A 15273-nucleotide genomic window follows, 5' to 3' on the forward strand; every position below is an offset into this window, starting at 1 on the left:
TTGGTCGAGAATATGTTTGTATATTTTCAGAAAACAACTCCGAGACCATGTGGATTCCAGCAAAAGAGAGGAATCGACAAGACTACTCCAGCCATGAAGACAGAAGAGAAGCAGTCCAGAGATGGAAGACGCTGACTTGGTCTTCCCATACTAGCAGTTAGCAGCTGTGCATCACTGCAGGTTGCCCAGGACCAAACCAGAGAGAGTCGGACCTGCATTACCACCATTTGTCCACCATCCAGAACTGTAATGTCAGTGCTGACATGTACACATAAGAAACTGTTGGACATTGTAATTGGGTCTCAAAAGAACTGTTGGCCCAGAAAGAAACTCACTACAGACTGATTCATTTCCTGTCACCATAACCATTATTGCTTGTCTCATTTTCGGTTCTTATAAGTGTATTTCTAATAGCACATGATCTCACTCATCTAGTGGAAATAATGAACAACATAGACCGATGAACAAGAACAGACCCAGAAACAAGGAGGCATGGATCAGACTGTCGGGCCTCAGAGGGAGGGTAAGGGAGAGTGGGGGTAAAGGGGAGAGATCAACCAAAGGACTTGTGTGCAAGCATATGCACCTAACCAGTGGTTGGGGACAACAGGGGGGTGGGGGCATGTGTGGGGAGGGGTGTGGGATGGGAATGGGGGCATGAGGACAAATATGTGATACCTTAATCAATAAAGTAGTAACACCCAGAAATCAATGGCATTTTTATACATCAATAATGAACTCACAGAAAGAGAAACTAAAAAAAAAAAATTCCATTTACCATTGCAACAAAATATTAACATACCTAGGAATAAACTTAACTAAGGTGATAAAAGACCTGTACTCAGAAAACTACAGGACATTGAAGAAAGAGATAGAGGAATATATAAACAAGTGGAAAAATATACCTTGTTCATAGATTGGTAGAATAAATATAATTAAAATGTCCATAATACCCAAAGCAATCTATAGATTGAATGCAATTCCCATTAAAATACCAATGGCATATTTCACAAACCTAGAACAAACTCCCCTGAAAGTTATATGGAATTAGAAAAGACCCCAAATAGTCTCATCAATCCTGAGAAAAAAGAACAAAGTTGGAGGGATCACAATACCAGACATCAAATTATAGTACAAAGTCACTTTCTCAAAACAGCTTGCTATTGGCACAAGAACAGACACAAAGACCAATGGAACAGAACGGAGAACCCAGAAATTGACCCAAATCATTATTCTCAATTAATATTTGACAAAGGAAGCAAGAACATACAATGGAGCCAACATTGTACCTTCAATAAATGGTGTTTGGAAAATTGGTCATATACTTGCAAAAAAAATGAAACTTGACCACCAACTTATACCATACACAAAAATAATTTCAAAATGGATTAAAGATTTAAACATAAGACTGGAAAACCATAAAAATCTTAGAAGAATACATAGGCAGCAAAACACCCAGCTGGTACCAATATGTTTACTGACAAATCTTCTAGGACAATGGAAATGAATGATAACATAAACAAATGGGACTACATCAAAGGAAAAATCGTCTGCACAGCAAAAGAAACCATGAACAAAACATCAAGAAAACACACTGCATGGGAGAACATATTTGCTAATGTGACATCTGATAAGAATTTAATCTCCAAAATTCATAGGGAACTCATTCAACTTAACAAAAGGAAGATAAACAATGCAATAAAAATAGGCAGTGGACCTAAATAGACACTTTTTGAAAGTGGGCATACAGAAGATCAAGGGACATATGAGAAAATGTTCAGTCACTAATCATCGGAGAGATGCAAATCAAAATGACAATGAGGTACCATCTCACACCTGTCAGAATGGATATCATCAACAAACAACAAGTGCTGGAGAGGATGGGGAGAAAAAGGAACCCTCGTGCACCATTGGTGGGAATGCAGATTGGTGCAGCCACTGTGGAAGACAGTATGCAGTTTCCTCAAAAAATTAAAAATGGAACTTCAATTTGACCCAGTAATTCCACTTCTAGGAATATATCACAAAATATCAGAAGCAGCAATCAGAAAGAATATATGCCCCCCCCCATGTCCATAGCAGTGCCATTTACAATAGCTAAGCTTTGGAAACAATCTAAATGCCCATCAGCAAATGAGTGGATTAAAACACTGTAGTAAATCTATACAAATGGATACTACATTGCTGTAAAAAAGAAAGAACTCTTTCCATTTGCAACAGCAGGGATGGAGAGCATTATGCTAAAGGAAATAGGCCAGTCAGAGAAAGATAAGTATCACATGACCTCACTCATTTGTGGAATATAATGAACAATATAAACTGATGAACAAATTAGATTTAGAGACACAGAAGCATCCGACACACAGTCAAAACTCTGAGGGAAGGCAGGGGGTAGGTGGACCAGGGTGGGGTGGGGTCAGGAGAGAAGAGATTAACTAAAGAACTTGTATGCATATAAGCATAACCAATGGACACAGACAATGAAGGGGGGAGGCAGTAAAGGACGGGGTTTGGTGGGAGGAGCAGTCTGGGAGAAGACAATGATAGGAAAAGAGGACATATGTAATATTTTCAACAATAAAGAACTAAAAGAAAATAATAAATAATAAATGCCATTTGGAAAATTGGACAGATACATACAAAACAATTTCACAAAAATAAACTCAAAATGGATAAAGGACTTAAACATATGATGGGAAACCATAAAAGTTTTAGAAGAATCCATAGGCAGCAAAATATCAGATATATCTCATAGGACAATAAAAATTACGTAGAAAATAAACAAATGGGACTACATCAAAATAAAGAGCTTCTGCACAGCACAAGAAACCAGGATCAAAATAACAAGAGAGAGCTCCAAACTATGGAGGACCTTGCCTGGAACAATTTCTGTCCCTCTTCCGCTAGTGAGGATGTAGTGGGCTGCCCTTGGCCTGGTGTGAACAGTCTTGGATGTCTGCAAGAACACTGAATTGAGTCTTCCTGTTTACCACTCCAATGTGCATGGGAAACCAAGTTGGCGGCATAGGTTAAGCACCTAACCTGCAGCCTGGCACAACAATTTCAAGAATACAACTAAAGGCCAAAACGGACATCATCCAGAACCACAGGAAAGCTGGCTGACTGAAATTCCCACAACTAGAAGGAAAGAGAAAACCACAAGGAGAATCAGAGGAGCCGTAAAAGCCTGAGGTATGGAGACATGGGCGGAGACACGAGCATGCGCACGTGCAGGGAGGACGGAGCCGGAGAGGATGGGGTGGCTGAGTGCCTGGCCGGCGTTCTCTAGCGGGAAGGAGATAAAAGCTCCAGATAAAAGCTCCAGCTCCGACTGCACTGAACCCCAGTTCCGGGCGAGACCCTGGGAAGCCAGGCTCATGCTGGGGGAATCTGGGCTGTGGGGCGGAGGCACAGAGGAGTGGCGAAAGGCAGAGCTCCTGAGGCGTGCACGTGAATGCGCGCAGAGGACAGACTGTTGCCTGTGCTGCTAAATTGCCCTAGCGGGGAGGAGACAGGGGCTCCAGACCGTGTTGAACCCCAGTGCCAGCTGCGCTGGGCCCTGGTTCCGGGCGAGACCCTGGGAAGAGGCGCACATGGGAATGCGCGCAGAGGATGGTCTGTTGACTGTGCCGCTGGATTGCCCTGGTGGGAAGGAGACAAAGGCGCCAGACTGCGCTGAGCCCCAGTTCCGACTACACTGAAACCCAGTTCCGGGCGAGAATCTGGGAGTCCAGATTCATTGGGGGAGAGAATAGACTGTTTGACAGTGGGCGAAGCTCCAGGGCGCTTTTCTCTCAGCGGTGTTTGGAGGGAGTACAGAGGGACACTGAGACCCAGGAACCTCATAGGGCGGGGCTGACAGGAAGCCAAGGTTGTAGGCTCCACCCTGAAACTCCGACCCATCCAAGCTGAGCACAGAGGCTTTTACAATTTTGCAAGTCTGCTTGATTAAGACTGTCTCCCGGCATAGACACAGCTGATCCTCACAGCCAATTGGACTGGAGGTCAAATCCTCCCAGTGTACCAACAGCAATCAAGGCTTAACAACACCAAGACTTTTCACTCAGCCCACAAAGGGGAGTACCAAGAGTGATCACCTAGGGAGATTGGGGAAGCTGAGCTACAGGCCCCTATAGGTCACTGACCACACAAAGCCTCTCCATCAACATAGGGAGGCAGCCAAAAGGTGGAGACACTGAAGCAGGTCACGAATAGAAGGGATGAAGGAAAGTAAACTAATGGACGACACAGTGTTCAGAACCACATTTATAAGGTTACTTAAGAATCTTCTGGAGGACTAAGATGGCGGCATAGGGCAGACGCCTGATTGTGCCTACCACAACAATTTTGAAACTGCAACTGGAGGGCAGAGCAGACACCATCCAGAGCAATGGCCAGAGGAGTTGCTGGGAAGGGGTTGATCGATGGGAGTTGGGATCGGGAAGACAGGGCCCCGCTGGGTCCTGAATCCAGGTGCACTCGCCCGGCGACTGGTTGCCGCTGCAGACCCAAGTGCCGCCGCAGCGTCCTTGGACAGGCCCACCGCCGTGCACTGGGCGCACCAGAGCTTCACCGAGCTCGCTGCCCGGCGAGTTCCGTGGCGGCCGCCCCGGAGCTTTGAGAGGATGGCCGAAGGAATTACTGAGAGGGAATTGACCGACAGGAATTGGGATCGAGAAGACGAGGCCCCGCTGGGTCCCAGGTCTGGGTGAGGCTGCGCGCCCCTGGGTCCGGGCAAGACCACGTGCCCCTGGATCCGGGTGAGGCTGGGTCCCGGGTCTGGGAGAGGCTGAATGCCCCTGTGTCCAGGTGAGGCCATGCGCCCCTGGGTCTGGGGGAGGCCACGCACCCCTGGGCCCGGGTGAGGCTGGGTCCCGGGTCCGGGTGAGGCCGCACCCCTGGGTCCAGGAGAGGCCGCGTGCCCCTGGGTCCAGGTGAAGCTGGATCCTGGGTCCAGGTGAGACCAAACCAGAGGGAGTCGGACCTGCATTACCACCATTTGTCCACCACCCAGAGCTGAAAATTCAGTGCCGACATGTACACATAAGGAACTGGTGGACATTGAAATTGGGTCTCAAAAGAACTGTTGGTCCAGAAAGAAAATTACTACAGACTGATTCATTTGCCTGTCAGCATAACTATTACTGAAGGTCTCACATGCGGTTCTTATAAGTATATTCCTAGTAACACATGATCTCACTCATCTAGAGGAAATGATGAACAACATAGACTGATGAACAAGAACAGACCCAGAAACAAGGAGGCATCGATCGGACTGTAGGGGAGGGTGGGAGGAGGGGGGAGAGAACAACCAAAGGACTTGTGTGCATTCATACAAGCCTAACCAATGGTTAAGGACAACAGGGGAGTGGGGTGGGGGATGGGAATGGGGGGATGAGGACAAATATGTGACACCTTAATCAATAAAGAAATTTAAAAAATCAATAAAATATATTAAAAAAATAAAATAACAAGAGAGCCCACTGTATGGGAGAACGTATTGGCCAATATGACATTTGATAAGGGTTTATTCTCCAAAATTTATAGAGAACTCATAAAACTTAACGAAAGGGAGACAAAAATCCTCATAAAAAAGTGGGCAAAGGACCTAAATAGACACTTCTCAAAAGTGGACATTCAGAAAACGAAGAAGTATATGACAAAATGCTCGAAGTCACTAATCATCTGAGAGATGCAAATCAAAACAACAATGAGGTACCATCTCACACCTGTCAGAATGGCTATCATCAACAAATCAACAAAGGACAAGTGTTGGCGAGGATGTGGAGAAAAAGAAACCCATGTGCACTGCTGGTAGGAATGCAGACTTGTGCAGCCACTGTGGAAAACAGTATGGAGTTTCCTCAAAAACTCAAAAATAGAACTCCCATTTGACCCAGAAATCCCACTTCTAGGAATATATCCCATGAAATCAGAAACACCAATCATTAAGAACTTATGCACCCCTACGTTTATAGCACGTCAACTTATAATAGCTAAGATTTGGAAACAGCCTAAGTGCCCATCAACTATTGAATGGATTAAAAACCTGTGGTACAATTACACAATGGATTACTACACTGCTGTAAAAAAGAAAGAACTCTTTCCATTTGCAACAGCATGGATGGAACTGGAGAGCTTTATGCTGAGAGAAATAAGCCAGTCAGAGAAAGATAAATATCACATGATCTCACTCATTTGTGCAATATAAAGAACAATATAAACTGATGAACAAAAATAGATCCAGAGACATAGAATTATCGAATAGACCAGTGATGGCAAACCTATGACACATGTATCAGCACTGACACGTGTAGCCATTTCTGATGACACGCGGCCGCTGAGGCGGCCGTATGCCGAGGATGAAACATTTGCTGCTCCTGAGGATGAAACATTTGCGAAATAATCTTTTTTCCTCAAAGTGACACACTACCTGAGTTATGCTCAGTTTTTTGGCGAAGTTTGACACATCAAGCTCAAAAGGTTGCCCATCACTGGAATAGACTGTCAAACCTCAGAGGGAACAGAGGGTAGGATTTGCAGGGGAGATGGTAAGAGATCAACCAAAGATCTTATATGAATACTAGAGGCCCGGTGGATGAAATTCGTGCACGGAGGGGGGTCTCTCAGCCCAACCTGGATCCTATTGCAAACTGGGACTGCTGGCTCCTAACCACTTGCCTGCCTGCCTGCCTGATCGACTAACTGCCTCTGCTTGCTGGCCAGATCGCCCCCTAACTGGTCCCCTCCCTGCCAGCCTGATCGCCCCCTAACTGGTCCCCTGCTGGCCTGATTTTCCCCTAACTTCCCCCCTGCTGGCCTGACTGCCCCCTAACTGCCCCCCTGCGGGCCTGGCCATCCCCAACTGCCCCCCCACGCTGGACTGGCCACCCCCTAACTGCTCCCTTGCCAGTCTGGATGCCCCCTAACTATCCCCCTGCCGGCCTGGCCACCCCCAAATGACCCCTGCCAGGCTGGCCATCCCTAGCTGCCCCCCTGCCATCCTGGATGCCCCCTAACTTCCCTCCTGCCTGCCTTGCTGCCCCCTAACTGCCCTTCTGCCTACCTGGCCACCCCCTAACTGCTCCCCTGCTGGCCTGATTGCCCCCTAACTGCCCTCCCCTTCCAGCCTGATTTCCCCCAACCACCTCTGCCTCGGACCCCTCCAATGTGGCTTTGTCCGGAAAGATGTCCAGAAGATATCTGGTCTAATGAGCATATGACACTTTTATTTGTATAGATAAATATAACTAATGGACACAGACCATGGGGGTGGGCAGTGAAGACCGGGGCTGGAGGGTGGGGGCTGGCTGGGAGAGGACAATGGGTGGGAGAGGGGACATATGTAATACTTTCAACAATAAAGAATTTTTTTTAAATAAAATAAATAAAAACATTATTTGAAAGTAAATTTTTTAAAAAGTTAGGAATAGAGAAGAGAGTTAATATAGTAGTTATAGCACTAAGTAGTGAAGAAAATCCAATATCCAGTGCTGTGAGTTGAATTGTTTTTCCCATAAAGATATATTGAAGTCCTGCTATCAGGTACCTATGAACTTGACCTTAGTTGGAAATAGAGTCTTTACAGATGTAATCAAGATGAGATCACACTTGATTAAGGTTGTCCCTAATAAAGTGACTGGTGATCATATGAGAAGAGTGACATTTGGACATAGACACAGTCAGGGAGAGTGTGCCATGGGATGATAGAGGCAGAGATTGGAGTGATGCATCTACAAGCTATGTAAAGCCAAGGACTGCAAGAAACTGTCAGAAGCTAGGAGAGAGGCATGAAACAGATTCTCCCTCAGAATGTCCAGAAGGGACCATTGATTTTAGACTTCTAGATTTCAATGGTGTGAAAAAAAATAATCTGATGTTTTAAGCCATATGGTTTGTAGTAATTTGTTTTACCAGTCCCGGTAAACTAATATACTCTAAGTTATACTTAGTTATGAGCATGAATAGGGCAACTACTCTAATAGTAGAAAAGGCAGATAATAGGGATTTAAAGATACTTGTAAACTAATATATTCAGTTGTGATAATGGTGAAAATTTACCCTAATATTTTTTATTGGCTCAAAGTGTGGTGGAGAGAAGATAGTGTAGATTTGAGGAGAAAGGAACATTTAAGAATATTCTTCTTTAAGAGTAAGAATTCCTTTAACAGAAAAAAAGAAGTTTAGTACCATTACCAGATAACATTAATGGTTCACTTGCAGTTTGTCATAATAATTTTAAATTGAAGCCTGAATATCACAGATTTTTTTCCTCAGCCACATTCAGCTAGCAATGGTACTACTGTGGAGCAATAGGAGAATTTGATTTATTTAAAATAAAAGTTTTGCCAGCATGTATGTCAAAAGAGAGAGGGGGAAGGGAATTGAGGATATATACAGAAAAGTACTTCGGCTGACTTATCCTGAGTCTGTAAGAATTTAAAATAGGTAAAGATTTAAAATTGGTAAGGACATAAGTAAAACCATTGAGAGGGGATTGGTGAGCAATAGTTCAAAGGTGCTAAAATCAATGGTTGATTGTAGAGGGATGGAGGAATTGTTGGAGTAGGAGTATTAGAGGTGTTTGAGGCAGTACTGGAGAGTGAAATATTTAAAATTGAGATTTTGGAGTGTTATATATGGGAATGAGTCACTGAACTAAGATGGAATACAAGATCATTGGAGAATATAAATTCAAAGAATTGAGATTTTAGTGTATGAGAATCCTATATAATAAAAGGTTAATATGCAAATTGACCATCACTCCAACACACAAGATGGCTGCCCCCATGTGGTCAAAGATGGCTGCCCCCATGTGGACACAAGATGGCCACCACAAGATGGCCAGCAGGGGAGGGAAGTTGGGAGGGACCAGGCCTAAAAGGGAGGGCAGTTGGGGGCGATCAGGCCTTCAGGGGAGGGCAGTTGGAAACGACCAGGCCTGCAGGGAAGGGCAGTTAGGGGCAACCAGGCTGGCAAGGGAGGGCAGTTAGGGGTGACTAGGCCAGCAGGTGAGGGCAGTTGGGGGTGACCAGGCCTGCAGGGTAGGGCAGTTGGGGGGGGGAGCAGGCCTACAGGGGAAGGCAGTTAGGGGCAATTGGACCGGCAGTTGAGCAGTTAGGCATCAATCAGGCTGGCAGGGGAGTGGTTAGGGGGTGATCAGGCTGGCAGGCAGAAGTGGTTAGGGGCAATCTGGCAGGCAGGCAGGCAAGTGGTTGGGAGCCAGCAGTCCTGGATTGTGAGAGGGATGTCTGACTGCCCGATTAGGCCTGATCCCACCTAAATGGGCAGTTGGACATGCCTCGAGGGGTTCCAGATTGGAGAGGGTGCAGGCTGGGCTGAAGGATACCCTCCCCCCGTGAATGAATTTTGTGCATTGGGCCTCTAGTGATTACATATAGAGTAAAATAACCAGGAATTAGTAATACTGTTAGAGGGAATGGGAGTGGCTCAGACAGAAAATCATGGCAAAATTAAAGGAAGTGACCTGGGAGTCAGTAAATGAATATAACAAGGAAAGGTAGCAGGTGATATAATCTGTTGACATGATATTCATAATGGCTAATTTTAAGGAATAGAGGAGAATGACTTAAAAATGTCATTGAGTAGCCAAGCAGATACCTAGTTCACCTCTGAGTCCAGAGGTAATAGGGAATGTCAGAAGGAAAACATTCCCCACTAGACAGGGCCTCTGGAAAACAAGGTATGTGACAGAGAGCCAAGTTTCAGATAGAGCAAGAAAGTGAAGGTATCATCATTCAGATAGGAGGCAAAGGCAGTGTGTTTCAAAGAGGTAATACCAATGGGTTAACATAATCCTGAGGCCTTTGTGATGTCATCAGGAAGACCAGATGTGGACAGCATCAAACTGAAAATATCTTTACAAAACTATTAAGGAACTCAATTTTAATTTGTGTATCAAATAATTCTTTTTTAACTTTATTTTTATTGTTGACACTAATACAGATGTCCTCATTTTCCCATTATTTTTCTTTCTTTCAAACTTACTGAATTTTCTCATTCTAAAAGTGATACATACACATAGAAAAGATCCAAACATTACAGGATGTATCAATTAAAAAGGAAAAAGCCTCGGCAATTTTTGGAATGTAAATTTTGGAGTCAAATATTTTCTATTTTTTTTCATTATTGAAGTTGTACACCATTTTATGTGTTTACTCCTCATTCACATATCCTTTTCTATAATTACTTGTTTGTATACTCTATTTTTATACCACCTTAATTTTATCTTTATTATTGAGTTTTATTTACAAGCTTTTTATATTAGACTAGAGACCTATTTCGTGCACTGAGGGGGCATCTCTCAGCCCAACCTGCACCCGCTCCAACGGGGACCCCTCAGGGGATATCCAACTGCTGGGATCAGGCCTAAACCAGCAGTCAGACATCCCTCTCACAATACGGGACTGCTGGCTCCTAACCGCTTGCCTGCCTGCCTGCCTGATCACCCCCTAACTGCCCCCATGCTGGCCTGGTCGCCTCCCAACTGCCCCCCTGCTGGCCTGGTCACCCCCTATCTGCCCCCCTGCCAGCCTGGTCACCCACTAACTGTCTGGAAGGAAGTCAGATGTTTGGAAGAGTCTGGTCATTCAGTCTAATTAGCATATTACCCTTTTATTAGTATTGTACCCTAAGACATTTCCATTTTTATTAGTCAAAATGGTTGAATATCAATAATCTCATATGGTTCATCTTAATGCACATGGATATTGATTAGTAGCTCCAAGTCAATGCACCCTATATTATCCTACTTTTTTGTGTTACTTTTATTACTATTTTTAGAAGACATTGTCTTTTAAAATAATGACCAACTTTGTAAGATACAGCCACTAAAAACTGCAGAAATACTGTTGTTTAATTCCCTATGAGTAAAATTTTATTATCCATGCAATTAATCCTTTTAAAAAGTCTACTCACTATGCTTTCCTTCATTGAAAATAATACTAAGTTTTCCATTTAATCGGGACATGGAAGGATCTAATTTTCCTTACACAGTTAAGGGTATCAAAGTATAATAAAATCCAGCCTAATCGGTTTGGTTCAGTGGATAGAGCGTTGGCCTGTGGACTGAAAAGTCCCAGGTTCAATTCTGGTCAAGGGCATGTACCTTGGTTGCGGGCATATCCCCAGTAGGAGGCGTGCAAGAGGCAGCTGATGGATGTTTCTCTCTCATTGATGTTTCTAGCTCTCTATCTCTCGCCCTTCCTCTCTGTAAAAAAATCAATAAAATATATATTTTTAAAAAGTATAATAAAATCTTACTGTTTTATCCTATTTTACCTTTGAAAGTGCTTTTACACACATTGATTAATTTTTTAATAAAATAAGATGTGGTTATAAATACACACACACACACACACACACACACACACACACACACACAGAGATATAAAATGGTCAAGGGCAGGCAGCTATTTTGTGAAATAGTCTGGACTAGCCAAATCTCAAAGAAGAACACTGAAGATATTGATGGGAACTTCATTTCTCTGTTTTAAATAGAAATTTTAATCTATAAACAAAATTATGATGAAAAAACATTATTTATATTAAACAATATAAACATGTAGCTAAATTGAGCATGTTACTTAAAACACTAAAAAGTATTAAAAAGAGTACTTACAATCTTAGAAGAGACATTTTCTCTGCCTATATGTTGCCAGGACTGCAGCAATGTAAGTTTCAACTGGTAATGCTTAGTGATGACATCATAAAGAGATTGTGAACAATAGGAATTTAAAGGGAAAGGACAGAGTTATTATATTTTACAGTGCATAAGTGCTTCTGAAATCTAAAACTCTAGCTCTTTTCATACACAGCTTGAATGGGAGAATCAGTTTTTCAATCATTGAATCTATCTGATTGTTTAATAAACATGTACATTTTTTAATTTCTTTATTGATTATAGTATTACATATGTGTCCTTATTTTCCCATTACCCTCCCAACCCCCATTCATGTATACATATACATTTTTGATATTCCATTTTAACACTAATTTGGAGCATGCATATGTTCACACAGATGGAAGAGGACTTGACTTGAGGTGGTAAATACACAATAATGTATTGTAGAATCATATACGTGAAACCTGTATAATTTTATTAACCAATGTAACTCCAATGAATTCAGTAAAAAACATGCATATAAATGTGTGTATGTGTATGTAAACTAGCTATATAAGCTGAAAGGAAAATAGAAGAATATAAACATTTCGCTACAAAGAGCAACTGTATTTCTGTACATTTTCTTCATATTCAGGCTTTTCCCCTTAAAAACTATGTATATGTTCATGATGATTTTCCCTCAGAATAACTTGAATATCATTTATTCTTGGACTTTAAAAATAAACAAAGATAAAATATATATAAAAATAGTACAGACAAATCACATGTTATAGAGTACACGTGAAACCTGTATGATTTTATTAACCAATGTAACCCCAATAAATTCAATAAAAATAAAAAAATAAATAAGTAAATAATAAAATAGTACTTTCAAGTCTGAAATATAAGTGTTTTTGTTTTTCCTCCACAAACCTGAAAACAACCGTTGTTATGTACAGGGTAATGTTAGAACAAGTTATCAAATGCTAGTTGGTAGGCAATTTGAAAATCTGAACTTTTCATTATATGATATTTAAACTCATGTGGCAGGTAAAGATGTGTACAGATGATTGTCCTTTATGTATTCTAAATTACAGAAAGTGAGCATCTTTTGGCCTCAGGAGGAGAAGCAATTCATTATTTACTCTCAACTTCTTAGAACTTTTTTTGCCACTAAATTTTTCTTTATTTTTGAAAGTTTATATTATGTAATGCTGACTCTATTTCAATTTAGAAAATGGAAGGAAAATGTAATCCAAGACACTAAATTGGTATCTACTTGAGAAGTGCTACACAGTATAATAGCTCAGAAACCTTCAATTGGCCAAACTAACCTATCACATAGTGTTGCCTTCTGAAGGAAAATAATGCAAAGTCATAACATTTTTAAGTAACAAATGAACCACGAGAATATAAAGAAATAATTATGTGTAAAGAGTCTTGAAAAATATTCCTACCCTCAGAGCCAGTTTTTCCATTCCTAGGAAGTATCCTAAGTAAGTTATTCTTTCAGCATAAAGATGTTCACTATAATTTTACATAAAACGTTAGAATTTAGAAATACTGCACATGTCTAATAATGGTTTCAGTAATCACAAGATCAAAACTCCATGAGGGCAGGAATCATGTCTTTTTTATACTCACTTTATCCTTAACATTTGCATGAAAAAAGGAACATAAAACTGTACATGCAGTTTGATATCTACTATATAAAGCAAATATATTTATTGTGTAAAGAAAGGAAATAAACAAAAATATTAATAATAACATTATAAATCATTTTATTTTCTCCATGTTTTGCACTTAAAAATTCCTACAAAATGTGTATATATAAAGAAGCAAAAAATTATATTAACAATATATTTGAAAAATTGCAAGTATAAATAGAAATAATATTCACAAAATGTATATTGGATTTTGGTGCTGATAAGAAAATAAGCATTACTTTTAAAAACTGTTGAGGCAAGGTGGTCATCATGGCGGTCAGCAGAAAGAGAGTAAGAGAGAGTGTGAGTGAGTAAGGGAGTGAGAGGGGAGTATGTGAGTGTGTGTGTGTGTGTGTGTGTGTGTGTGTGTGTGAGTGTGAGAGAGAGAGAGAGAGAGAGAGAGAGAGAGAGAGAGAGAGAAAGAGAGAGAGAGAGATATTATGCAGGAGTCTCAGGGGCTGGCAGATCGGTCTGTCCTGGACAAAGAGCACCTGCAACACCCACAGGCACTGCCATGGCAGGCATGGCTCTGGCACAGAAACCACACCATCTTGAAGGTGGAAACAGCAGAGGCCAGGAGAGCAGCCTCACCACCACCCAGACTAACCTTGGGTACCACCCTGAGAATGAGCAGTGAGTCACAATACACCCCACCTTGAGTTGCATGCTACACCTGCTGCAGCCCCTGGGACCCTCACAGTGAGCCTCATGTCAGTGGGACCTCACAGGCAAGCCTCACCACAGGAGCTGGGACTCTGAGGTGAGTCACACACCCAAGGGATTTCTAAGTGACCCCACCATGGCTCTGGGACCACACAGTGAGTCACACACTAGTGGGCTGTGTGCATGCCCCCATCAACCCTGAGTGTCTGAAGCTGACACCTGTAGGACCAGATCCATGGGGGAAGGGAATACAACGCAGAATAGAGACATTCAATATTTGAAACTCAAGGCAGACCCAGCTTCTGGGCTAAGGAGTCCCTAACCACTGGACTAATAGGGTCTTCAACCTTTCAGACATCAATCAGGTTGCCCAGAGCTAGAAAGGAACAGTGCCTCACATTCACATTTAATAGAGCAGCTTCCAGAAGACCCAGGATAGATACACCAAGGGACCAGATTCAACAACATCAGAGCAAAATCCAGACATCCCTAACCTCACCGGCAGCAAGTTGGAGGGGAGATGCTTCCCATGAATAGGACGTCAACAATTAATTGGGACAGGAAAACACACCCACCATATTTCTTGAAAGATAAACAGCACCTCTCCCTCATAAAGCCTTGTCAGAAACAGACTTTTGAGTGATTAAGACTGACAGCTGGCTGACAGGCAAAGGTGGGCAGAAGCAAAGCCTGGGGAGCCAGAGGAACTTTGCTGAATGAGCCCTGAGGCCTATGTGATTAACAAGCCTACTTTAGAGGGTAAATTGACCCCTCCTGCTTGTGGCAAAAGCCTATGGAGATAGACACAAGCAGTGGATCAATGGATTGGTGGATGGCCTGGTACACTAAGCAGCTCATCCACAACAGCTTACTGGGTGAGGTCAGAAGTGAGCCACATGGACAGACAACCTGTGAGGAGATTCCATCTATCAATGGAACAATAACATTCAAGATCCAACTACATCAAGAGAACCCAAATAACTCAAGTAGGGGGCTCTCCTAGAACAACCAGCTCAGGAAATCTGAGATGCTGCATCAATAGTACCACAAAACACCTACTGCATAGGACCACCTAAAAATTTCTGGGTAGTATAGCAGTTTGATCTAAGACATAGAAACAAATACAAAGGTGCAGAAAAATGAGGAGGCAAAGAAACAATTCCCAAAGGAAAGAAAAGGAGAAATTGGCTAGAAAAGGAAATAAATGAAATGGAGGCAAGTAATTTGTCAGATAAAGAATTCAAAGTAATGGTTATAAGGATGCTCAAACATCATGAGAAT

At 42.3% G+C, this 15273-nt stretch overlaps 1 protein-coding gene across 1 annotated transcript in view; it reads right to left on the reverse strand.

The window, feature by feature from the left end:
* CYLC1 (cylicin 1) overlaps positions 1 to 11693 on the reverse strand; it is a 125079-nt gene extending 113386 nt beyond the window's left edge. Inside the window, exon 1 of the mRNA XM_054721027.1 lies at positions 11642 to 11693. Coding sequence (XP_054577002.1) covers positions 11642 to 11658 — 17 coding nt within the window. The 5' untranslated portion in view covers positions 11659 to 11693. The remainder of the gene's footprint in view (positions 1 to 11641) is intronic.
* Between the last annotated feature and the right edge of the window lie 3580 nt (positions 11694 to 15273).

The sequence above is a fragment of the Eptesicus fuscus genome, chromosome 1 (genome assembly GCF_027574615.1).
Source record: "Eptesicus fuscus isolate TK198812 chromosome 1, DD_ASM_mEF_20220401, whole genome shotgun sequence".
Lineage (NCBI taxonomy): Eukaryota > Metazoa > Chordata > Mammalia > Chiroptera > Vespertilionidae > Eptesicus > Eptesicus fuscus.